Genomic DNA, 24,804 nt, shown 5'->3' with positions numbered 1-24,804 from the left:
CCAATGCCGGAGGTCTGTCCCGCCCACCCCCTCCTCGCAGCCACTCGCCTGCGCCAAATGCCTGCCAGCTTTTGACTGGCAGGCTGTCTGGCAAATCAAATCGCGGCCTTGAAAGCAAAACACTGCAGCACTCGGGCAGCTCTGGGTTGGGGAAGGAATCTGGGAGGCTGTGTCTCCGGGTTGCGCGAAGAGTCTAAGTCATTGCTCAGAAACCTCTGATAGGTGGGCCTTAGCGGAAACGCCGCCGGTGAGTAGTGATTAAGACTAAGGGCGGGGGAAGGGGGACTTGAATTCACCCTTCGTTTCAGGAAAAGCGAATGCATTTGTGATCATCTACCGTAAATATCTTCCTTGTCATTTTGGGTCTCATTGCCTCAGAATGCTTTTTCCATTTTCGCATCGAGGAGAGGGGCATGGATTTGCCTTAGTAAAGGTGATGCCAGGCGTTACCAAATCAGGAAGTGAACTAGAGTAACTTCGCCTAAATTGTACCTATACACGCCGGCTTGGGCGATAGCAGACGGTGGAGTTATCAGGTGGATGAGAGAAGGCCTTCTTGATCCATGTTGGCCTCTGGAAGTTGTTTCCTGCGCATTGGGTGGGGACTTTAGTGTGTAACCCTTTAGTGAGCCAAAGCCCAGGAAAGGGAAAGCGCTTGGCCTGTAACTGGCACTCAGCAACCGGAAGCTGAATTTGCAGGTGTTGGGAAAGGGCGTGTTTGAGTTTTTCAGGCAGAGCCAAGACCCGACTCTTAGCAGCCACGAGCTACGTTTCTGTAGGCTGGGAAACCGTATTCTGTGGGTCAGTGAAGTAATTCATTGAGATGAGGGCTGGGGGATGGAGTGGAAGCCATCACCTAGTGAATTATCTTTCCTTTTTTGAGTCAGCGACCCTGTGCTCACTGGTGGCTGTGAGGGGCCTCAAAATTAAGGGGTGGCTGGCAGCAGAGAGTTGGATCCTTGCCTCTAGGGCATATGTTAGTCCTGGAAAAGTGCTTTGAAGTAAGGAAAAGAGAGTCGCTGGCAAAGAATGTGTGCCTTATAAGGAAGGGCAACTTGCAGAGAGTTCCTCCAAGGCTTTTAGTCCCAACGGCTACCCAGCTGAGGGAGAGTTTTCTGTCTTTGCAGGCCATGATGCCTCAGAGGCCTGGGTTTCCTGAGGCAGAGAGGGAAGCTGCTTTTTCAAAGCGAATTAAATGAGAGTAACCACAGCCGCTACAAAGGAGGGCAAAAACAGAAACCCACCTGGAGGAACCAGCTGATCCAAAGGAGGTTAGTTAGGGGCCTGGATTCCCATCAGCCTCTTGGCACATCCCTGAGGTCTCTCTGACGTGCTGTGGGCGGGGCTGGCTATACTGGCTGTATCTCTGGAGTCGTGGTTGGTTAGGCCTGAGTAATCCGTTCTCTTCTTGCCCGTGAAGCAGCCACGGTACACCAGGTGCTTCACAGGCCTGTCTATAGCCAGTCAGCAGGTATGTATGGAGGTCACCGTGCCAGGCTCTGGGCTAGATCTCGGCAGGGAGCAACGGAGCAGGGGATTCAGCAAACTGCTTCCCAGAATTTGTGCTCCAGTGCCCCTTCACCTCCAGGCCGAAAGCCTCTAAGAGGGTCTCAGAGATCAAGGGAACCCTGGGCCACCCTTCCTTCCTAAGGCATAAAAGTATAGTGAATAATAATTACGCTTTTCACAAGATTACAAACAAATATTCGTAGGGCTTTAGTCAGGGAGGTCTGGTTATGGGATGTGAGTTACAAAGTTGTCTGATGAGTGTACTTCAGGTATATATATACTGAATATATAACCTCATCTAGAGAGGCAGAAGCAATCATTTAACTTTGAGGCCTTTTGACAAAGTGAGACCTGGGCTACATTGTCTTAAGTGCTGCCCCTCTGCTAAGCCCTGCATCTGATGTCTCCTAGATACTGGACTCAGTGTTAGTCCTATAACATAAGACTGTGCTGTTCACACCAGGAGCCAGAATTCCTGGGCCTAGTGCTAGATAACAGAAGGAACTGGAAGCTACAGGAAAGATAGGAGGCAGCTTTCTGACACCTTGAGGCACAGCAGAGACTTTGTTTGGCACGCAGTAAGCCCTCAAATATTCGTTGCTTGAGAGAAAGAAAGGTGTATTCATAGGCAAATTAAATAATTAGACCGATAATAATAAAATTAATACTAATAATAACTGACATTCATTGACCATTCACTGTGCACATATTTTATATGCATTATTTCACCAAATTCTCAAAACACATGGGCTTCGAATATCCATATTTCACAGCAGAGGAGACTGGCTGAAAAGTTAAATGACTTGGCCAAGGTAAAACAGGTAGCACATGGCGGATCAAAAGTAATTTAAAATATTTTTATATTAAAATAAACATAGGGCTTCCCTGGTGGGGCAGTGGTTGAGAGTCCGCCTGCTGATGCAGGGGACACGGGTTCGTGCCCCGGTCCGGGAGGATCCCACATGCCACAGAGTGGCTGGGCCCGTGAGCCAGGGCTGCTGAGCCTGCACGTCCGGAGCCTGTGCTCTACAACAGGAGAGGCCACAACAGTGAGAGGCCCGCGTACCGCAAAAAAAATAAAATAAATAAACATAGACTTTGCAGTAGAATCCAAATTTGTATGATTTTTTTTTTTTAATAAGACGTCAAAGAAACCCTTAGCACTTGCAGAAGGTATTTTGGCCGTGCTTCCTATAACACTAAGGGCGTAATTCCTCTTTCTCTATTTGGTAGAAAAGCTTGAGATGCCCTGAAAATATCAGTCCAATGAAGTTAATGGGAATTACCGTCATTGCTTGTTTTACTTGAGGCCACATTTTACCCCTGTTCTACAGATGAGGCAACTGAGACTCCAGAGGCAAAATGATCTGGTCACTTAGGTCTTCCCCCTCCTGGTCCAATGTTGTATCACCTGTGCTAGGCTGACCCTCAGAAGCAGGACAATTCTTCCATCTTCCATGGAGATAACTTTTCTTCTCATTCTTTCTTTCCTGCATCAGAATGTAGATGGTTCCTTTTTTATGGCAGTGGGATTTTTTTCTTTCTTTGGAGTCCTGGAGAAGTAGATGTAGGTAGTGTTCTACTTCTTATGTAGGGGAGCCTATAGAAAAGTAGCATTTAAATTAAGATATGATGGAAGGAAGGAAGCAAAGGAGGCAAGGGATGGGGTTTTTAAAGGGCCGGGAAAAGGCTTTGAGGCAGGTGAGCCATATCTTTATTTGAGATGATAATGTTTCAGTGTTTCATTGTACATGCATTTTTAATGTTCTTCCCCACCGTCTAGAGCACTGCGAGAATCAGGAAACGCATCCCTGTCTGTGTGCCTGGGAAGAGACCTAGAAACTGGCACGTCTCTGAGGGAAGGTGAGGAAAAGGCTGTAAATTGGCCAAAAGAGCCTTGAAGTACTCCTTCCGCGTGGGAAAGTGATGGCTGGTGGAAGGAGGCGAACCCCGCAAGGAAAGATGGCTTAGCAGCAGCTGCAGCTGCCAAACCAGGCCCGGTGGGATGTGCCCTTAGACCACCATGGACGGAGCCCACAGAGCAGCCCTGCAGCTGCAGCAGCTCCCGCCCGCGAGCAGTGCTGACCCTGTGAGTGAGGCTTCCTTCTCCTACAAGGCAAGAGCTTTTATTTTTTTGGTTTGGGAATTTTATATTTTTCTAACAAGAAAGTAACACGGTGCAGCATTGGCTAACAGATAGGTCCAGGGTCCGCGTGCCTATCGCTGGCAGAAACAGGCAGACCCTCCACGCGTACAAGAGAATGTGTAATCAAAAGAAATGTTCATTAAAATATATAAAAATAGGAAGGTAGAGAAATATTTTAAAAGGAATTCATTCCTTGATTTTTTAAAAAAAATCACCTGCTCCATTACTCAGAGACAACCTTTGTTCATATTTCTGTGTATTTCCTTCCTGTCTTTTTCTGGTATTACAGATTGGGGATCAGATTGTACAGAGAGTTTTGTTTCTTGGTTGTTTCCCTTAACCTTATTTGTGGACTATTTCCCCACGTCATTGAGTAGTGATTGAAAGCATGCTTTCTGAATGATTGCGCAGTAATCTGTTGAGCTGCTGTATCAAAATTTGCTGGAAAGACCTCCTATTGTTGGATGTTTAGATTGTTTCTAATCTGGGATGACTGTAAATGCTGCAGTGAACATCCCAGAGATCATGCCCCTTTGCTATCTCTGAGAATTGGATAGGGCTTCCCTGGTGGTGCAGTGGTTGAGAGTCCGCCTGCCGATGCAGAGGACACGGGTTCGTGTCCCGGTCCGGGAAGATCCCACGTGCCGCGGAGCGGCTGGGCCCGTGAGCCATGGCCGCTGAGCCTGCGCGTCCGGAGCCTGTGCTCCGCAATGGGAGAGGCCACAGCAGTGAGAGGCCCGCGTACTGCAAAAAAAAAAATTGGATAGCCCTGGAAGAGGCAGTCTCTCCCCAGGAAGCGAGCTCACAAATGCCAGTGCATCAAGAATACAGAAAATAAGAAAATATAGTTAATATAATTGCCCTTGTGGTGAATGGATGCCAAATGGACAAACACAGAACACTCTCCCTCATGAGGCGTCTAGTAAGTTTCCATTTTAATCACAAATTTTATTCAGTTACTTATTACAGAAGTATCTTCATGCCGGAGAAAAGGTAAATAAGTCATAGTGACTCTACCAAAGACCTTAAGAAGTGAGGTGGCAGATAGGCATGTGAACAAAGGGTGATGAGCTGACCGAAGTACCAGGGGGAATAAAGGGAAGAAGGCTAGGCTTCAAATCCCTACCTGTTCCTATCTAAGTGATTAGATGTAGGGCTTAGGTAACCCTCAGAGCTTCTCTTACGGGTAGGATGGTGGTAGCAACACCTCCCTCCATCCCTCATCCCTCCTCGGCTGCATGGATCAATGAGAAAGCACGTAGCCCAGCGCTAGGCATGCAGGAGGGGCTTGACTCACCGCTTGACTCAGAAATGTCTCCTGGTTACAAACAGGAACAGATGAAGGTGCACAGAGCAGAAGAAGGAGTAGTTAATTCTGCCTGGGGGAAGGGGAAGGGCTTCTAAGGGGAAGCTGTCTCTTTCCTCCTTGATTTTAAGGCTATTTTGGTTGCAAGGAATAAAAATCCATTTCAGAGACGCTGAAGGGAAAGGTAAAATTATTGTAAGGCTACAGGGTAGCTCATGGAACCCAGGGGCAAGAAGGGCCGTGGGGCTTGAAAGGTGGTAGAACTCTTAATCACACGTTCAAAAGAGGGAGGATCTGATTGGCCCAGCTTGGGTCAGGTGTCTACATTCGTCCAATCAGTAGTGGCTGGGGGTGGGGTCCTCCAGCAAACATGGTGTCTCCACACTGTGGGCTTGTGGCTGGGTGGGTTTTCCTGGAGGCATCTCCTACCTTTGGGGAAAACATTGAGAGGCCCCAAGTCCACGTTGGTGGGGGATGGCTAGAAACAAGCAGTTTGCCCTGAGTTACAGCCCCACGCTCACCCTACCCAGCAGGGAATGGATTCTGGTTGTTGGGGGAAGGTGGTCAGTGAGACCAACAGGCTGAGCTGCCCGAGGGTCGGCATCCCTGCGTGTCTCTGACACTGGAGGCTCTGCTTCAGCCTGCAAGAGTCGGGCCTCACTTCTATTTAGCAAACAGGTCTCTCAACTGAGCACCTGCCATATACGTGCCTATGCTGGGTGGGGCGGGAGCTATGTAGGTAATTGAGATATCTCCTGCCTGAAGGAGTCTAGAAGGGTGGCGGGGAAGCCATTTCCACAAGTATCTACCCTTTAGGACAGAATTTGGCACAAAAAGAGAGATTCAGCAGGGTGTTAAGAGCATGGCCTTTGGAATCAGGGAGACCTGGCTTCCAGTCCCAGCTCTATCACTTTGTAGCATTATAACTTGGGGAAAGTCATGTAATTCCTCTGCACATCAGAATTAAGTTCATCCTATAGGGTAGTTATGAGGATGACCTGAATTTACAGAAAAGGAAACTGAAGCTGCCTGTACCATCTCCAGTTTTCTGCCTGTGGTAATCCTACCCACCCTTCCAGCTCCAGCTCAAATATCACCTTTTTCATGAAGCCTTTGTCAGTCTTCCTGGCAGGAAAATATAGGTCCTTTATCCACACTTTTATAGCCAATTCACAATTACTATGGTAGTCATCATCATAATAATAGCAACTAACATTTGTTGTGTTTACTATAACAGGGACTGTGTTAATCCTCACAAAAGTCCCATAAGGTAAGTACTATTATAGCCCCATTTTACAAATGAGGAAACTGGCACAGAGACGTTAATTAACTTTCCCAAGACCACACAGTCAATAGGTCATAAAACTGGAATTTGAAACAAGCCTGTGCTCTGCCAAAGCCCGTGGTTTTATCCACCACTTCCTCTTGCCTACATTGTGCTGGGCACTCTGCAACGCCCCTTCTCCCCCTGATACTGGTTATTAAGTGTCGTAGATAAGGTAACGCCTTACCTGCTGGAGAAGGTAAACGTCAGGGAGCTGGCCTGAAGCCAGGTCACGGGTGTAGCAGAGCCTATTAGCCAGCCTGCTGCCTCCCTTGTATTTGAATATGAGTAACCCTCAGAGCAAGCCAGAATGCCGTTTATACTTAACTGTTAGCATTTTAAGCCCAAGGGACTGTGAGAGTTCAGTTTAAATAGCAAGTGATGACAGTCTTGTCACTGCGGTATGTAAATAGATGCTGTTGTTGGCAGATGTAAAGCAGGCACTGGAACAGATCTGAGCTGAGGTTTCACTTGGATACCAGTATCCAAGGTTTCCTGCCTCTGCGACCTGTGGCTGCTTTTCTGCGAACAGTTTCTTTTCTTTCAGAGTTGTAGCTGGTAAAAGATCAGTTCTTGGATCAGAGAATATCAGAGCCAGAAGGGTCCTTAGAGCTGTTGCTGATGCTAATGATGATGATACAAATAAAAATTGTAAAAATAATAATGGTAGCAGCTAGAATTGTTTTAATATTTATTACATGAGGGTTTACAGTCAGCTTCATTTTTCAGAGGGGAAGCTGAGGCTTCAGAGTGATTGCCCTGAAGTCACACAGCAGTGAGTGGCAGAGGCAGGACCCCAGCCCAGGTCTGCTGGTCTTCAAAATCTGTATCGGTAAGCTGAAGCAGAGAGGGAAGTGACTGTGGGTCTGCTGCCCCCTTCCCTTGACAACTGGGTCTGTTGGAGCCATGGCTTGAACCTGCCCCTCAGTGGGAGCACCGGTGTTTCAGTCTGCACCTTTTCGTAAGGCACAGAGTCATTGATCCCAAGATCGAATCCCTGTCCCGGGTTAGCCGTCCACATGTACTTATGAGCACTTAACACTTTGAATAACTTTGGTGAAAACCCCCGGGTGGTTCCTCAGCCAAAAGCAGAGCATGCTGGGTCGAGAAGTCTCCCAGCAGAGTGTCCAGAGCTGGAGTTTCCCGTTGCTGTCCTCCTCCCTCCCTGCCAGTAGACCCGGACACCACCATTTCACAGTTTCCAGTGCTGAGGTTTGGAGGAGGGACTTAACGTCAGGAGCCCTGCTGGTTGTCGCCTCAACTCTGAATTGCCCTCCACCGGGCACTTGAGGGCGGCTGGTAGGAGTGTGTTCAAATTGTGTAACCCCTGGGCTGCTGGCAGCTTCCTTGCTTGACTTTAAATGCTCATAAAATTGAACCAGCCACCACATCACAAGGGTTTGGGGCATAATTAGCATTGACGAAGCCCTTTGAAACCCTTGGATGAAAGGGCGTGAAGTTGTATTGCGCTGTTACTGTGTCTGTAGCCAGTCGTCATGAGTGGAGATTAATATGCTTGAGGTAATGGCTTTTAAAAGAAACCTCAGCTTCCTGTGTCATTAGTGGGAATGTAGCCCTTACAAGGTGGAGATCTTTTTTTCTTTATCTTGCCACCTTTGAAGGACACCCCAGAGAAACAGTGGGACACAGATTCTCATCAGGAAACTGGAAGTCAGACCTCTAGCTTTAAGTTCTCCCATCCTCACCTTGGACAGGTTATTTAACTACTCTGAGTCTTCCTTCGTTCATCCCTAAACTCCTTCCAACTTGTGTGCTAAAAATAGGACTCATAGTAGTACCCACTTCATAGGGTTATTTGTGGCTCAAAGGTGATGCGTAGAAAGGGCTTAGTGCCATGCCTGACATATATATATATATATATATATATATAATACATGTGATATTATATATAAATGCTCCATAAATATTATTATGGTAACCTTTTAACCTTGTTTTTTTTTTTTTTTTTGTGGTACGTGGGTCTCTCACTATTGTGGCCTCTCCCGTTGCGGAGCACAAGCTCCGGACGCGCAGGCTCAGCGGCCATGGCTCACGGGCCCAGCCGCTCCGCGGCATGTGGGATCTTCCCGGACCGGGGCACGAACCCGTGTCGCCTGCATCGGCAGGCGGACTCTCAACCACTGCGCCACCAGGGAAGCCCTGTCAGGCAGATTCTTAACCACTGCGCCACCAGGGAAACCCCCCAGCCCCATTTTAAAACCCTGACTTAAATGACTCCATTTTATGTCACATTTCACAGCACATTCTCCAGCAGCCTTGTGGATTCAGTCTCATCAGAGGACAGCTTGGTATCTCTGGGTAATAATAATGTAGTGGCCATCAGTTGTAGGTCGAACCAAAAGAAACTACCACTTTTGTGGGTCAAAACTGGTTGGATATTGGCAATTTTAATGGTTCACCCTAATTCTTATTTACTGAGTTAAGTGTTTCTTCCAAATGATCTCAAGAAGTTCATGTACCAGCTCTGACAGAGGGGTACCATCATCCCAACTAGCAGAAGAGAGCGGAACCGAAGCTTAGTGAAGCAGATCTCAGCAGCCTGCCGACCCTGAACCTGTAGCTGTCCTCTGAACAGCCCCTGCTCAGGTCTCCGTTTCTGCACAGTTCCTGGGGCCTGTTTCCAGCTCTCCCCTGTCTCCCACTAAGGTGTTAAAGCAGCTTTGAAGTGTTTTTGGAGCGGCAACCAGAGTCTTTTTGTCTCCTACCTGCCGAAGGCAGTTCCTGCAAGATCACTGCCACTTAACACTTTGTAACAATTTACTCATTAGCGTAGGTAAACTGAGTTATTAGGCAGAGTGCCTGCCTGGCCCCAAGTTCTTTGCCTCCTGTGAGGTTGAGGTCCTTGCTTTCAATCCTTAGGAACCACATGTAGTGAAGGGCTTCCTTTGAGGTCCTCAAACTTGCCCCTCTAAGGAAACACTGTGTATTTCCTCACACTTTCTTTTCATTGACATCTAAAACTTATGATTACAAGTTTAAATATTCACAAAGTATGTAATTCCTGACACATTTAAATTATTTTTTTTAAACTCTTACACGTACTTAACTAAAGCCCCCAGAATATAAAGACCATTGATCCCTACCATCAGACTTCTGAAAAGACTCTTCTTTAACAGTTGGAAAGTTTACATCATTCTATTTCCCTTCCATTTCCCCACAGAATTTTATCCCAAAATTGTGTCAGCTTAAAGAAAAACACACAGCCTAAGAGTTGTGACTTAAGTTTTTTCAGAGACCTTACTGAGGACTATAGCCTGGGAGACAGACACTCAGTAGCTCTGAGGAAGCTGTTCTGAAGAGGTTGAGGGGGAAACCAGTTTATACGTATGTGATTTTTGGCTAGGAAATGCATGCGATAAAGTATACATCTTGGTAAAAGATTACTGCTGGTCACAGAGAACAGATATCTCAAGTTAATGATTTAGTGCTTTTTTTAATGTGTGGGAAGATGCAAGAATCTGGGTTCATTAAAATTCTTCCTGAGATGTGCATCTAACTATCTAAGGGGCCTGCTTGTCCAAGCACAGAGCATCCTGTCATTGTCTTAATTTCCATTCAGAGTGTACTGTCGGTTATCGACTGCAACAAGTTACAGCTTAATCCTTGCAGAATTGGGTGGTGAGCAAAAACACTCTTGTTCTTCTTTGTTTATATGTGTCTGTCTTTCAATACTTAAAATTTTTACGGACATCTATCGTACTTCTCTAAAAGAAAGAATGTAGAGTATGTAACCAAATTTCTTTTTTAAAATTTCCTTTGATATAAGGTTCATAGATATTGATTCAATACAGAATTTTTTATACAATTGAATAAAAGCAATTGATTAATGCAGTATAAATTTTTATCATCATTATTGAACAAAAATAACTTTGTATTAGAAAAATGTATCTGAAAAGATTTGGACTTGATTTTCAATATTCAAGGTAAATATTATTAATTGGTAGAATGAGATAGGGTTTAGCATCAATCCTGTAACAAGCTTTGGTTTTTATGGCTAGAAGTGCTGAGTCTCTTCATGTACCCCGAATGGAAGAAGTATTGTTACAGCAGTATCACTGAATTCTTTCAACTCCTTCCAAGTTATGTGCTAAAAATCATGTAGTGATAAACTAGTTTTATTGACCTATCAGCTAACAGTATGATTAGGACCTCATTCATTTTTGTTCAAAGCAACGTACTAGACATACTTAATTTAGAACAGGATTTGTTTTTGCTTTTACAGTTTCCGTGAAGCTTACCAAAAAAGCATGATCAATTATGCCGGTCACTTTTTTCACTTAGAGGCACATTGGGTTAATCTCATGTCTCCAGAAAGGATTGGGGAAATTGAAATATTATTAATTTTACTACACCTTTGCCCTTACTGTACTGTAATACATATATTTTAACTCTAGAATATAATGCAAATATTTACTATAAATATTTGTACATGTATTTATCCCTAGCTTGAATATATTTTTGTCAAAACTTACAACTGTAGGTGTAACCTAATTAACAAAGCTAGTTTTTATTGTACAAACATCAGTTAAATCAGACTTTCTGATTTCAGAATATCTTAACAAGGGCCAAGTTATCCCATTCTGATATCTGTCATGGCTTACAGGAATACGTATGAGAGGGGGAGAGAAAACAGTTCCTAGAATGGGCATTTATCACTAAAGAAATCTCCCAGGAAACAAAATTTGAAAATTCCCCTGGGTTTCTTAGTGGTTTTACAATTTGGGGCAATGTACCAGAGTAAGATTCCACATGAGCGAAGGACAAGCCTTTCTTTGATAAAGTGGGAGGAAGCTACAGAGAAAAGGAAGAAAGGGGAACAATGGGAAGCTAGCAAAGGGCACAGATGGAAATGAGGATATGGTGATTGAATCCCTTAAAACTGTCAGTATCAGCAAAACCTTTGTAGAAGAGAGTCTCTGGGGCCCCCAATCTGAAGGATATGGCCTTCTAGATCCTGCTACCCTGATCTCTCTTTTAGAAACAGTCCTAATGACATCACTCAGAGCCTCCCTATCATCTCCAAGCCCAAATCCAAACCCTTTGAAGTAGAGAAGCCCCCTCCCAATCTGACCAGCCCACCCCTAAGCCTTATCCCTCTACACTCACGTTTCTTCTGTCTTCTGTGGACCCTCGCCCAGCTATATAGAAGCCCTCATTGGTCCTCAAGCTCTCACACACACATCCCCTTTTACCTCTCAGTGCCTTTGAGCCCACTTCCCCCTGGGTCTTACCCCTCCACATCACCTTCTTTCCATTCCGCAAAGGCACCGTGCTCATTCCCACCATGGGGGCTTCCCACCCCACCCCCATCACTCTACGTCTTCAGATCTCTCTCTGAAACCATTCTTCAAAGATGCCTCCCTGACTTCCCTTAATCCTGGGTCTCTCACGCGCTAGATCAGGCATCTGTGCTTCTCCTAGGTAGGTCTAACTGAAGTGTGCTTAAAAATAATCAGGTGTTTAATATATACTGCATGAGGACCGGGACAGCGCATGGCACGTTGGCAGTCAGTGCATGGCACACACTAGGCACTGAATAAGTGAATAAATGTCTGGAATGCTATTCTTCCCTCCTCTGTAAAGTGTCTGTATTCTGCACTAGCCTAGGAACCTTTGAGTCAAGAACCAATTCCCCAGCCCTTGATAATAGCTACTAATTATTGAATACTTATCCTGTGTCAGGCACTGTTCTAGAGCTTTAAATATTCCATAGCTTGACATAATAGTTAAGAGCATAGGCTCTAATGTCAGACTACCTGGGTTCCAGTCCTGCTTCATCCACTTACCAGCTACCTCATATCCTCTGTGCCTCAGCTTCCTCACTGTAAAATTAGATAATAATACTACCTACCTTATAGGGTTGTTATGAGGATTAAATGAGTTAATATATATGAAGTAATTGGAATATTACTTGGCATGTAGTAAGTGCTCAATAAGTACTGTTGTTTGTCATTATTGCTGTCATGTTTATTTCTAATATTTACAACAAACCCAGTCTGTCAGTTTCCAAAGGCTGAGCTCTCTCTAGTAGAAGAGCTGGCCAGCCATGTAAAAAGAACTCAGGCTGGGACTTCCCTGGTGCCGCAGTGGTTAAGAATCCGCCTACCAACGCAGGGGACACGGGTTCGACCCCTGGTCCAGGAAGATCCCACATGCAGCAGAGCAACTAAGCCCGTGCATCACAACTATTGAGCCTGTGCTCTGGAGCCCGCAAGCCACACTACTGAGCCCACGCACCTCAACTACTGAGCCCATATGCTGCCACTACTGAAGCACACGCCCTCTAGGACCCGTGTGCCGCAACTACTGAGGCCGCGTGCTGCAACTACTGAAGCCTGCATGCCTAGAGCCCATGCTCCACAACAAGAGAAGCCACTGCAATGAGAACCCCATGCACTGCAATGAAGAGTAGCCCCAGCTTCTCTTGTGGCCTCTCTTGTGGCCTCTCTTGTGGCGGGATGAAATGAGAAATTAATAACAGAAGGAAATTCACAGCAGCAAAGAGGGAAATTCACAAATATGTGAAAATTAACCCATGGTCAATGAAGAAATCACAAGGGAAATTAGAGACAAACTGATCCTAAAATTCTGTGGAAATGCCAGGGACTCCAACTAGCCAAAACAATCTTGGGAAAAGAAGAACAAAGTTGGAGGACTCATGCTTCTTGATTTCAAAAATTATTACAAAACTACAGTAATCAAAACAATGTGGTACTGGCATAAGGACAGACGTACAAATCAGTGGACTACAATACAGGGACCAGAAATAAACCTACACATCTGTGGTCAATTGATTATTGACAAGGGTGCTAAGACCACTCAATAGGGAAAGAATATAAAGTCTTTTCAACAAATGATGCTGGGACAATGGATATCTACATGTAAAAGGATGAAGTTGGACTCCTTCCTCATACCATGTAAAAAAAATTAATTCAAAATTTAAAAATTAATTCAAAGACCTAAATCTAAGAGCTAAAACTATAAAACTCTTGGAAAGAAACATAGGTACAAATTTTTGTGACCTTGGATTAGACGACAATTTTTTAAAATGATGACACCAAAAACCATACAAGAAACAAAAGAAAAAAATAGATAAATTAAACTTAATCAAAATTAAAAACTTTTGTTCATCAAAGCACACTGTCAAGAAAGTAAACTATAACCCTCAAAATAGGAGAAAATATTTGCAAATCGTATATCTGACAAGGGTTTAGTATCCAGACATATAAAGACATCTTACAACTCAATAATAAAAAGACAACTCAATTTAAAAATAAGCAGGGATTCCCTGGTGGCACAGTGGTTGAGAGTCTGCCTGCCGGTGCAGGGGACACGGGTTCATGCCCCGGTCCGGGAAGATCCCACATGCCGCGGATCGGCTGGGCCCGTGAACCATGGCCGCTGAGCCTGCGCGTCCGGAGCCTGTGCTCCGCGACGGGAGAGGCCACAACAGTGAGAGGCCCGCGTACCGCAAAAAAAAAACAAAAATAAGCAAAGTGTTGCACAACATTGAAAATGTACTAAATGCCACTGATTGTATACTTTAAGATGATTAATAGTCAACTTTATTATATGTGAATTTTTTTAAATAGGCCAAGGATTTGAATAAACAGTTCTCCAAAGAAGATAAACAAATGGCCAATATATACCTAAAAAGATGCTCAACATCATTAGTCATTAAGGAAATGCAAATCAAAACCACAATTAGATACCACTTCACACTCTTTAGAATGGCTGTCGTAATTTTTTTTTTTTTAAGGAAAATAACAAGTGTTGGCAATAATGTGGAGAAATGAGAACCCTTGATTAGTGGGAATGTAATTTGCTGTAGCCGCCGTAGAAAACAGTTCGGCAGTTCCTCAAAAAGTTAAACACAGAGTTACTATATGACTGAGCAATCCCACTCCTAGCGGAATATACCCAGGAGAACTGAAAACATATGTTCATGCAAAAAGATGCACACAGATGTTCATAGCAACATTCATGATAGACAAAAAGAGGAAATAATTTACATGTAACTGATGAACAGATAAACAAAAAATGGTATATCCATATAATGGAATATTATTTGGCCGTAATAAAGAATGAAGTACTGGTTCATGTGAACCAGTTCTTAAGGCTCCTATGAAACAGTTCTTAAGGTTCATAGGAACCTTAAGAACATTATGCTAAGTGAAAGAAGCCAGTCACAAAAGACCATATATTGTAGAGTTCCATTTATATGAAATGTCCAGAACAGGCAAATCCATAGGGACAGCGAGTAGACTAGTGGTTGCCAGGAAGTGAGGGGAGGGGAAACAGGGCATGAATGCTAGTGGGTTTGGGGCTCCTTTGAGGAATGACAGAAGTGTTCTGCATTTAGATATCGGTACGGCACAACTTGATGAAATCTGGACATTTTCAAGGTTATGTGGCAGCTCCGGAAATCAGATCCACACCCGGCCTCCTGTTTGGTGTTGCTGCTTGTTGTGGTTTCTTATTGTTTGCTTGTTTAGTGATTTTTCTCAACTCTTTTTGTAAAGTCTGTGTTTTCTGTTGTGTGTGGCCTATCCAAGTCTGTGTCTGTTAGCTCGGTGGTCAGTTTTGTTTTGATAGTTTTGTTAAATACCTAGAGCTAAAAAAAGGAAAAAAGAAAAAAACCTCTCCCAGTCTTTGCAGACTGGCTCTGTGCTGGGGCACTACTCCATGGTTTACCAGTCTATTTACAGCTCTGCCTTCACTTTTACTTGCCGCTCTGCCCAGCCTGAAGGCCACCTGAGGTGAAGGCTTAGCATCTTCTCAAGTGTTTTTGGAGCACGCATCGAGCCCTGGGTATATGAATAGTCTTGATTCCCCAGGATACACCGGAGCTTTTAAAAGCCCTCTCTCTCTCCATCCCGCACCCCCGTATCTTCTTTCCCAGCCTCTTCCTGCTCAGGCTTTTCCTTCTGTACTGTACTGTGTACTGTGCATCCCAGTGCTGTCCGTCCCTCGCCTCAGGATGCTGCAGCCAACACTTGTGACTTTAAATTCTTTCAGCAAAAGCATCCCGGAAGCTGCCCCTGCCCCCCAGCCCTGGTACTGCTCCAAGTCAGGCAAAATAAAGGCAAGCCCTTGTGCTGTTCCTTCAGGGAGCTGCCAGACAGGTTGGAATCCACAACCTCAATTTTTTTTTAAATTTTAATTTTATATTGGAGTATAGTTGATTAACAATGTTTTGTTAGTTTCAAGTGTACAGCAGAGTGATTCAGTTATACATATACAGGTACCTATTCTTTTTCTTTTTTTTTTTTTTTTACGGTACGCGGGCCTCTCACTGTCGTGGCCTCTCCCGTTGCGGAGCACAGGCTCCGGACATGCAGGCTCAGTGGCCATGGCTCACGGGCCCAGCCGCTCCATGGCATGTGGGATCTTCCCGGACCGGGGTACGAACCCGTGTCCCCTGCATCAGCAGGCGGACTCTCAACCACTGCGCCACCAGGGAAGCCCCACAACCACAATTTTTAAAAAATAAGGTCCTTATTGCTCCCTCTGCCCTCATGACTGCCATAGGTCTGGAGTGTAAGGGATGGTTGGCAAGCAATTTAAAATGCCACATTGCTTTCTGACCATAAGGCAACTGCTTCTTTCTTCACCAAGGCTTCCCCTTCTTATTATAAGTTTTTAATTAGACTCCAGAGTTCTAGAAAAGTTGATTCAGACAGTGTTTGCCAGTTCATTCATTGTTTTACTGGAGGGATGGATCCCTGGAGTTCTTCTCTATTCACCATTTTCAATGGCATCACTTATAACATTGTGAAGATACTAAAAAAAAACACCGAATGGTACACTTTAAAAACGTCAAAATGCTGACTTCTATGATTTTTGAATTTGTCTCAATGAAAAAGGTAGTGACACGTTAAAGAAAGATATTCTGGGTTCATAGAATGGCCTTAAAGAGCATTTAGAGCCAGGCATTAAGATGGGAAGACATTAAAATACCTTAACTGAGCAAAAAAGGGAGGAGATGACCAAGCAGTAGAGTGATCCATACTCAAATCAGATGGACGATCAAAGCCGCCCACTAGTAAATGTCTGGAATAGAGTCACATCTTGAGTCCCAGCCAAAAATTGCTGGATCGTTAAGCAACGTTGGTCCACTAAGAAAGCACGTCAGTTAGCTATTGCTGGGTAACAAACCACCTGAAAACCTAAGTAGCTAAAAACAACCACCATTTTACTGCTCACAATTCTATGAGTCAGGAGTCTGGACAGGATCTAAAAGAATTGAAATCAAGATCTCGAAGAGATATTGGTACTCTGTTGTTAATTGCAGCATGATCGACAGTGGTCAAGATGTGGAAACAACCTAGATGTCCATTGATAAATGAAGAAAGAAAATGCGGTCTATACTACAATGGAGTATTACCCAGCCTTAAAAAAGAAGGAAATCCTGGAACATGCCACCACATGGGTGAACCTTGAGGACATTACGCTAAGTGAAATAAGTGCTAGACTGAATGTGCCTCGCCTCCCCCCCCACACCCCAAATTCATGTCTTGAAGTCATAATCCCCAATGTGATGGTATTTGGAGATGCGGACTTTGAGAGGTAATTAGGTTGTGACGGTGGACCTCATAAATGGGATTAGTGCCATTATAAGAGAGAGACAGAGCTCTCTTTCTGTACCATGTAAGGACACAGCACGAAGGTGTCCATCTGCAGACCAGGAGGAGTCTCTCACCAGGAAAAGAATCAGCCAGCGCCTTAATCTTAGACTTCTCAGCCTCCAGAACTGTGAGAAATGAAAGTCTGTTGAGCCACCAGTCTATCGTATTTGTTAGCATCCCTGTAGCATCCCAAATTGACTAAGGTAGTAATCCAGTCACGGAAGGACGGATACTGCATGGTTCCACTTACATGGGGCATCTTAAATAGTCAAACTCATAGAATCAGACAGTAGGATGGCAGTTGCCAGGGGCTGGCAGGGAGGGTGGCAGGAAGGAGTTGCTAATCATTGGGCGTAAAGTCACAGTTATGTCAGATGAATAAGTTCTAAGATCTGCTGTACAACATTGTCCAGCAGTTAAAAATACTGTATTGCACACTAAAAGTGTATTAAGAGGGTATATCTTATGTTAAGTGTTTATGCCACAGTAAAATTTTTTTAAAAAGAAAGAATTCGAGCAGAGCTCAGCAGTGGTGGCTTGCCTTTGCGTCTTTGCTTGGCTGGGGCTGGAGCTGGAGAATCCAAGAGGTCCTCACTCATGTCTGGAACCTCAGCTGGGATGGGTTAAATCAGCTGGAGTGGGCTGAGGTGGCTGTGCCTCTCTCTTCTCTTGGTGTTGACTGGGCCCACTCATATATCTGTTTGGCCCTCCACATGACCTCTCTCTCTTTTGGGGGACAGGCTGGGCTTTTTTACATGTGGCTGGGTTCCCCACCGAACAAAAGCAGAACCTGTAAGGCCTGAGCTCGGAAATCCCAGAACTTCACTTCTCTCTCATTCTGTTGACCAAAGCAAGTCACAGGCCAACCCAGGTTCAAGTGATGGGGAAAAGACCCCACCTCTTGAGGGGAGTCATAGCGCATGCATACAGGGATGGGAGGAATTGTTGGTAGCTGTCACTGCAGTTTACTACAAATGATAACCCCAAGTTCAGGACAATATAATTGTGAAAGTCTAGTGGGAAGAATCTTGCCTCTCCACCAGGCCTCCTCTGATACCACCACAGTGGGGAGGAGGAGGGGTGCTTCGTGACTGCCAGGTGGGGCAGAGGTCTAGTCTCCCTGTGGTCTCTAATGACACTGGGGGGAGGGGGTACCGCCTCATCGCTGGCCTCAGCTGCCCACTTGGCTTTCTCTGATAGTCCCAGCAGGGGAGTTGGGTTGCTTTGTTACAGCCTCCAAAGGGTGGAAATCTAAGCTCCCTACCTGGCTTATGCTGGCAGGGGCAGGGTGGAGCCTTTTTTTTTTTTTTCCGGCAGTGTTTGGAGCACATCAGTTATTGTCTAAAAGCCTTCTGCCTGGCCTGGCTGCTCCTTTCCTTGTTCTCCGACCAGAGTGCAGGCTTTTCTTGGGGCTCGTTTGGGTCACACCTGTTGCTATTTCCAAGTTGCCAGTTTCTTCAGCTCCAAATCTGGATACATGAGGCAAAAAGAAAACTCAAGGAACTCCCTACCCTGCGGTTCCTCAGGTCCCAAGCTCCTTAGCCTGTCCGCCTTCTTCTGTCCACCTTTCAGTCTTCTTATGTTTGTTTTATATATAATGTCCAGGGTTTTTAGTTGTGCGTAGCAGGAAGCATAGGAAAAAGAATGTCTACTCCGTCTTACTGGAAGCAGAAGTCTTTTAAAATTAAAGTTGTCAGAGAATTTTATTGTATGTGAACAGCTGAAGTATTGAAGAGAATTTCAGTTTCCTTATATTCATAAGTGCAGTTTGTTAGACTTATAAGAATAACTTAGTTCCTTGTTAAGGTTTTGTTTCCAAAACACCAGATCAGGGAATCTGTTATTTTAATAACACATATAATTTTTTTAAAAAGCAAAGTAAATGCACAAAGCCTTTTTTGTCCATAAAAGCTACCCCGTTTTTGTCTATAAAAGTGAGGGGGGGACACATATTTACTAGGAGTTGGACTAATAATAATAAACATATTCCCAAACTCTGTTCTGTGAAGCCTTGACTCTATTAGGCTCTTCGGTTGCAAGTAACAGAAACTAGCTCGTAAGCAAACAAGATTGTGGGACTGCTTCCGGAATAGAAGGAAGAGCTGGAGAAGCCAGCTTCAGAAGGTCAGGAACCAGGAAGGCTCCAGGGGTCTGACTTGGCTAAACCTCACCTCGGGCAGGAGTGAACCAGCCTTTTTCCGCCTTTGTGTTTCTCAGTCCAGGATTTGGACCCCAGAAAGAGAGCTTCTGACCTGCCTGGCTTGGATCAAGCGTGGGTCACAGGCCCATCCTTGTCTAGGAGAGGAGACTGGAGCCCTTTGAATGACAGTCCCAACAGGAGTATCCAATGAGGAGGCAGGGGGGAGGCAGGGAGTCCTCCACAGCACAATCGGGGTGCTGTTACCAGAAGGAAAGGAAAGTGATTAAAATGTCAGGCTGGTGAGAATCGCAGAGGTACTACAGATGCCAGTGGATGGACTCTAAGCTAAGAGCTCTAGAGCCAAATGGGTTTGGGAAACCTGAGCTAGACAAGGAGAAACTGCCTCTGAGAGCCTCTACTGGGCCAGTGCACTGGATGGAGGATACAGCGTTTTGCAAACTTATCTAACCACATGATGCCTTTTGCCTTGGAACCCCATTGACATATCTAGGAACCCTGGCCTGATTGGCCTCCAGTGACCCTTTTAGCTCTGAGATTCTGTGATCCTGCAGGAAGGACATGGCTTCTGTTTAACTGAAAAGAAACCAAAAAACATGAAACAGTGGAGATGGAGAAGGACCGAGCCAGTGCAGCTCAGGCTGAGAGCCGTATTGGGAAGCAGTGGAAGCCAGCTCCTTTGGGTCCCAGGAGATGCCCCCAATAACCTCCAGTTAATGAGCTATTTTATGTGAAATGAATTGGTCGGTTTCTTGTCTGGCATGATCATCACTTGGTTTCTCTGAGCAGTCTGGCTGTGACCAGAAGCTTGGGTCAGGGCCGGAGGGGCCCTTAGCAGTCGTCTGGGCCAGCACTTAGGTCATCCAGAGAGGACACACAAGCCCGGTGAGGGGAAAGGGACTTGTCTGAGGCCATGTAGCGACGTGGTGGCAGAGCTGGGACCAGATCCCAGGTCTCTGGGCACCCAGCTCTGCATCTTTCCTTTATGCTGCAGCACTGCACCTTGAGGGGGAGAAGTCAGGGACAGCCACGGTGGTTTCCCTCAGCAGGCCTCCTCTGCCCTCCTCCCGCCCTATCCCACAGTGACTGCCCCTTCTCTGGGAAGGCCCCCTCAGCTCTATGGGCCCTCAGCACTCTGGGAGAGGGAAGGGAAGAGGGGGGCAGGAGGCGGGATAGAGGGTTGACTTTATCCCCCTTACTGCTTACTGATTATCTGTCCTTCCAGAGGGATTGAAGGACTGAGTTTGTCTTTTTTTTTTTTAAAAAATTAATTTTTACTGGACTGAGTTTGTCTTGATGTTCACTGCTGGTTCACTTGGGCCTGGCCCAGGCCTTGAAGAACATGCAGATTTCCCAAGGGAGGGCACCAGTGGTAGGAGACTCTTTTTTTTTTTTTTTTTTGCAGTACCCAGGCCTCTCACTGTTGGGGCCTCTCCCGTTGCGGAGCACAGACTCAGCAGCCATGGCTCACGGGCCCAGCCACTCCGTGGCATGTGGGATCTTCCCGGACCGGGGCACGAACCCGTGTCCCCTGCATCGGCAGGCAGACTCTCAACCACTGCGCCACCAGGGAAGCCCAGGAGGAGACTCTTGAGCAAAGGAGGAGTTGGGAAAGCCCATGCTGGGAAGGGAGGATTCCTATTTGGTTAAAATGATGCATTCCTTTGGTGTTTAGCAGGATAATGCTGGAGGGTGTGTTGAGCACATAACACAGTGTGGTTTAAATGCTGGGCCATGTACGCTTTGACCCAGCAGTCCCACTTCTAAGAATTTATCCCAAGGGATTAATCTTCATAAATGCACAAAAATGCATGAACTAGGATGTTGGATCACAGCATTGTTTTTATAAAAGGAAATAGCCTAAGTATCCAATAATACAGAAGCAATGATAGAAATGCACATCCAAGTGGTAAGTTATTTTGACATTTATTAAAAATGGTGAATTAGATATGCCTGTCAAGAGAATGTATTTATAATATCTTAGGTAAAGGAACAGGTTATAAAACAAATTATAATATTATTTTTATAAAAATAAATTAACACTGCCATTGACATCAAAATTCATGGACAGAAAAAAATTTTTACGAAAATCAAAATGTTTGCAGTAACTATCTCTGGGGGTTTTAGAGTGACAGGTGGCTTTTCGTCTTTTTTGCGTTTTTGTTCTTTTCATTTATATTTCCTAATTATTCTACAGTGAATATACGTTTGGTAATCATTGTATAAAGTTTTTAAAAAAATGCCGTGCTAAGGAATCTGAACCTCATTCTTAAGGTGACGTAAATTAAATTTTTATAAATTAAATAATTAAAAGTGCCCTAAGCAACTTTGCCACTTAAAGGAGCCTCATTGAGACCCCTCTGGGAATAGGAAGACTCCATTGATTAGATGGCAAATAGTATCCCTGCCTGTGTTTTTCTTGTAAATTCTGATCTCTGAACATTGCTTTTCTGCGCAAGACCATACCAAGTCAATACATTAAGGGGACTGGAAGAGCAGATTTAGGCCTTATCAAGTCCTTGTGACTGGAGGACAAAGGATGGTGCTTTCTGGTAGTGTCCCATCGCAGGCCGTGTTCTGTAAACCAGCAAGGCAGCCAGAGTAAACTCGGGTAGAAAAATTCCACTGGAGTGTCTGGGGGGCATGGCTTTGTGAGGGATGTTGTTGGTTTTGTTTTGGGACCACAAACAGTTGGATTCCAATGTGTCCTGGGGCCCTTTGGCTTAGGCCCAGCTCATGTCTGCTCCTGTGAACTTTCCTTACAGGAAAACTTGATCGGTGCCCTCTTGGCGATTTTCGGACACCTTGTGGTCAGCATTGCACTTAACCTCCAGGTACGTTTCAGTCACCAGCACTGCCTGGGGCAGAGATACAGCCGATGGGTATCTGGTGCAGGCCCGGCTGCCTCCTCTCTGGGGGACATTGCCTATTCCATCCCAGGGCTGGGACAATACCTTTTAGGTTGTTCCAGAATCTCTCTTGATTCTTTGCCCCTGCTTCATCCCCCATCACCCCTCAACCATGAAGACAGTGCTCTCCGTTACTTAAAAGTCTCTGGGGGGTGCCTTGGAGCAGCTGCTGTGTACGCCCTGCCCCATAACTCCTCGGCCTAGTTGAGCTCACAGGCAGCTGTGGTTTAGAGCCAGTTGACGACACCATGGGAACTGGCCCCACTGGCTGCAGGTGCAGCTGGGAAGCCAGCTGTGTGTGTTGGGTGCTGGTGGCGGTTGTTAATGCCCTGGGGCAGCCTTCAACCAGTGGGGGATGGGAGTCAGTGGATAAATGCTCCAGGCCCCCGTCCTTGGGTAGGATGGTTCTGAGGGGAGTTCACAGGGTTTCTCAGAATGACTGAGCCCCAGTTGCCCAAAGCACTAACTCACCGTGAAAGCACCCTTCACTGGTCCTCCTCCCTTCCCTGTCTCACTTTCCCACTCCCTGACTTATGCTTCCTGGAATCACCTCCCAAATCAACTCCCTGCTCCCCAGCCCTTGTTTCAGGGACTGCTTCTGGGAAACCCAGTCCAAGACTTGACACCTGCCAGCAGGACAAATCCCACAGCACACTGGCCAATGCTTTCCCCCAGCGCTGCACAGCTTCCAGCTTCGGCGAGCCGCTCTGCCCCTCTGGAGCAGGCACGTGAACACTCTGCTTCCACATACACACACGTGTGTGTTTCTGTGTGTTTCCGAGGCTGCATGGCCTCTTAGCTCCTTATGTGGTTCCCTCTCTTCTCTCTGCAGACCAGCACCTCTGCTTATGCATCTGCTTCTGTGCAGCCCTCATCAAGATCCTCCCCACATGGCAGCCTTGACCCTCTAAGTCAACGTGCCTTTCTGGCTTTCCTTAGTCACTGCCTCAGGGTCTGTGTCCCAAGTTCACATGTCCAGAACCAGGAATATTGTCCATGCTTGGGCCAAGTATCCACCCGAGGGAGAGCAGGGTCCACTAGCACCCACAGGGCTGCCCAGCAGAGCAGCCAGCATCTCTACAGAAAGGAGTGTATCCCAAGTGGGCACACTGAACACGGGGACTCCTGGGCATTACTATTAGAGGGAAAAGTCAACCCAAGGGCCAGGCTAAAGTGGGGGTCCGTAGATCATGGCTCCCACCCCAGACTGCTCGTTGCCTGTGATGTGCATCAGAAATGCACATTTCCAGGCCTCACCCACATCTCTCCGCTGAGGGTGAGGCCCAGGCACATGTATTTTTTCAAAGCTTCCCAGGGAATTTAAGGCTTCCCAGCCAATTTGAGAACTACTGTCTCAGAATAGCAGCCTAAGGTTTAGATCACTACTGCTTTACTCTTCTCTGAGTCAGAACTCCCAAAACACTTGACAGGTCTCCCCAAACTATTTTTAGAAGTGGGGAGTGGATTTAGGATTCGTGCATCTTAGCATCTTTTTCCTGGAGATCTGGACAAATCGCATTCTTTCTCGGATTTCTAGAAGTACTGTCACATCCGCCTCGCGGGCTCCAAGGACCCTCGGGCCTATTTCAAGACCAAGACATGGTGGCTGGGCCTGTTCCTGATGCTGCTGGGCGAGCTGGGCGTGTTTGCCTCCTACGCCTTCGCCCCGCTCTCGCTGATTGTGCCTCTCAGCGCCGTCTCCGTGATAGGTAAGACCCAGCTCCCACCCCGCCCCTCCCTTGGGACTTGCCTACCTCTGTGAGCAGGTCACCGCCAGTATCAAAGAGACTCACCAAACCAGCTTTTGCTTTGCTAGTGATGCCTAACACTTACAAAGCGCTTCATACTCAGCAGGACTTGCTCTAAGCACTTTACAGATAGTGATTCTTCTAATCCTCCTGGCAGCCTTTTGAGGGAGATACTGTTATTATCCCCATTTTACAGATGAGGAAACCGAGGCACAGAGTGGTGAAATTACTTTCCCCAAATCACACAGCTAGCGAGAAGCAGGGCTGGGATGCAAACTGGCGTTCTGCCTCCAGAATCTGTTTAAGATTCGGAAAGTTTATCAGAATTGCTTTTTATTTCTACTGCAGAAGGAAGATAAACCTTGACACATTCATCCTAACACTGTCAAGATAAACTAAGCTTTCAGAGTTCAGGTATTTCGCACCTCTAAGAAATGCACATTCAGCTTATCCTCTGATCTTTTTACATCAACTGATACCATTTTTAAAACATCACTAACTTTCTCATCTGCCATTTTTCTATGATTTCTGTAATCACAGAACCAGTGTTTCAGAACGTTTGAACCAACTGGAAGACAAAGGAGTTTTAATATCCATGAAGTCACAAATAAAATAGAATTAGAAAAAAATTCTTTTCTTCTTAAGTAAAAGATGTTAGCAGATTAGTGAACAATAGTTTTTTGTACATAGGAGCAGGGACAGTGAACTTGCTTTGAAATGTTTCCTTCCATCCTGCTGGTAAGCATTACAGTGCCGAGAAGCTCTTCTCTGCTCTTAAAGGAGAAAATCCTATTCTGAGTCTTAATCCTCCTGGAATTAAGAGGGCCTCTTCCATACAGGGATGGCACAGGCATGGCATTTATGTGCCCCTGCAGTACCCAAGGCAGATATCACTAATCAATCACAGTGAGCCTGGATGGGCCTCAGAATTCTCAGAGCTTCAGGAGGTCATTACCAATCACTAGGAGCTGGCAGATGAGCGGAAATCTATTTGCTTTCCCTGATCCTATTTACTGAAAGCCCCTCTTTTTCTCGACCAGGGTTGGTAAACAGGC

General features: G+C 45.7%; 1 protein-coding gene across 2 annotated transcripts in view; it reads left to right on the top strand.

The window, feature by feature from the left end:
• Positions 1–151: 151 nt before the first annotated feature.
• NIPAL3 (NIPA like domain containing 3) overlaps positions 152–24,804 on the top strand; it is a 47,178-nt gene continuing 22,525 nt past the window's right edge. The window contains exons 1-5 of one of the 2 annotated variants that reach the window (XM_082832846.1): positions 152–247; positions 1,128–1,271; positions 3,293–3,598; positions 21,858–21,926; positions 23,539–23,710. In XM_082832846.1, coding sequence (XP_082688972.1) covers positions 3,533–3,598; positions 21,858–21,926; positions 23,539–23,710 — 307 coding nt within the window. In that variant the 5' untranslated portion in view covers positions 152–247; positions 1,128–1,271; positions 3,293–3,532. Of the gene's footprint in view, positions 248–1,127; positions 1,272–3,292; positions 3,626–21,857; positions 21,927–23,538; positions 23,711–24,804 lie in introns of both variants that reach the window. The other variant, XM_082832845.1, reaches the window with a different exon arrangement.

This window comes from Leucopleurus acutus (genome assembly GCF_964270905.1).
Source record: "Leucopleurus acutus genome assembly, chromosome: 2".
NCBI lineage: Eukaryota > Metazoa > Chordata > Mammalia > Artiodactyla > Delphinidae > Leucopleurus > Leucopleurus acutus.
Note: the sequence above shows the minus strand (reverse complement) of the source record. Positions and strands in the feature narration are given on the sequence as shown.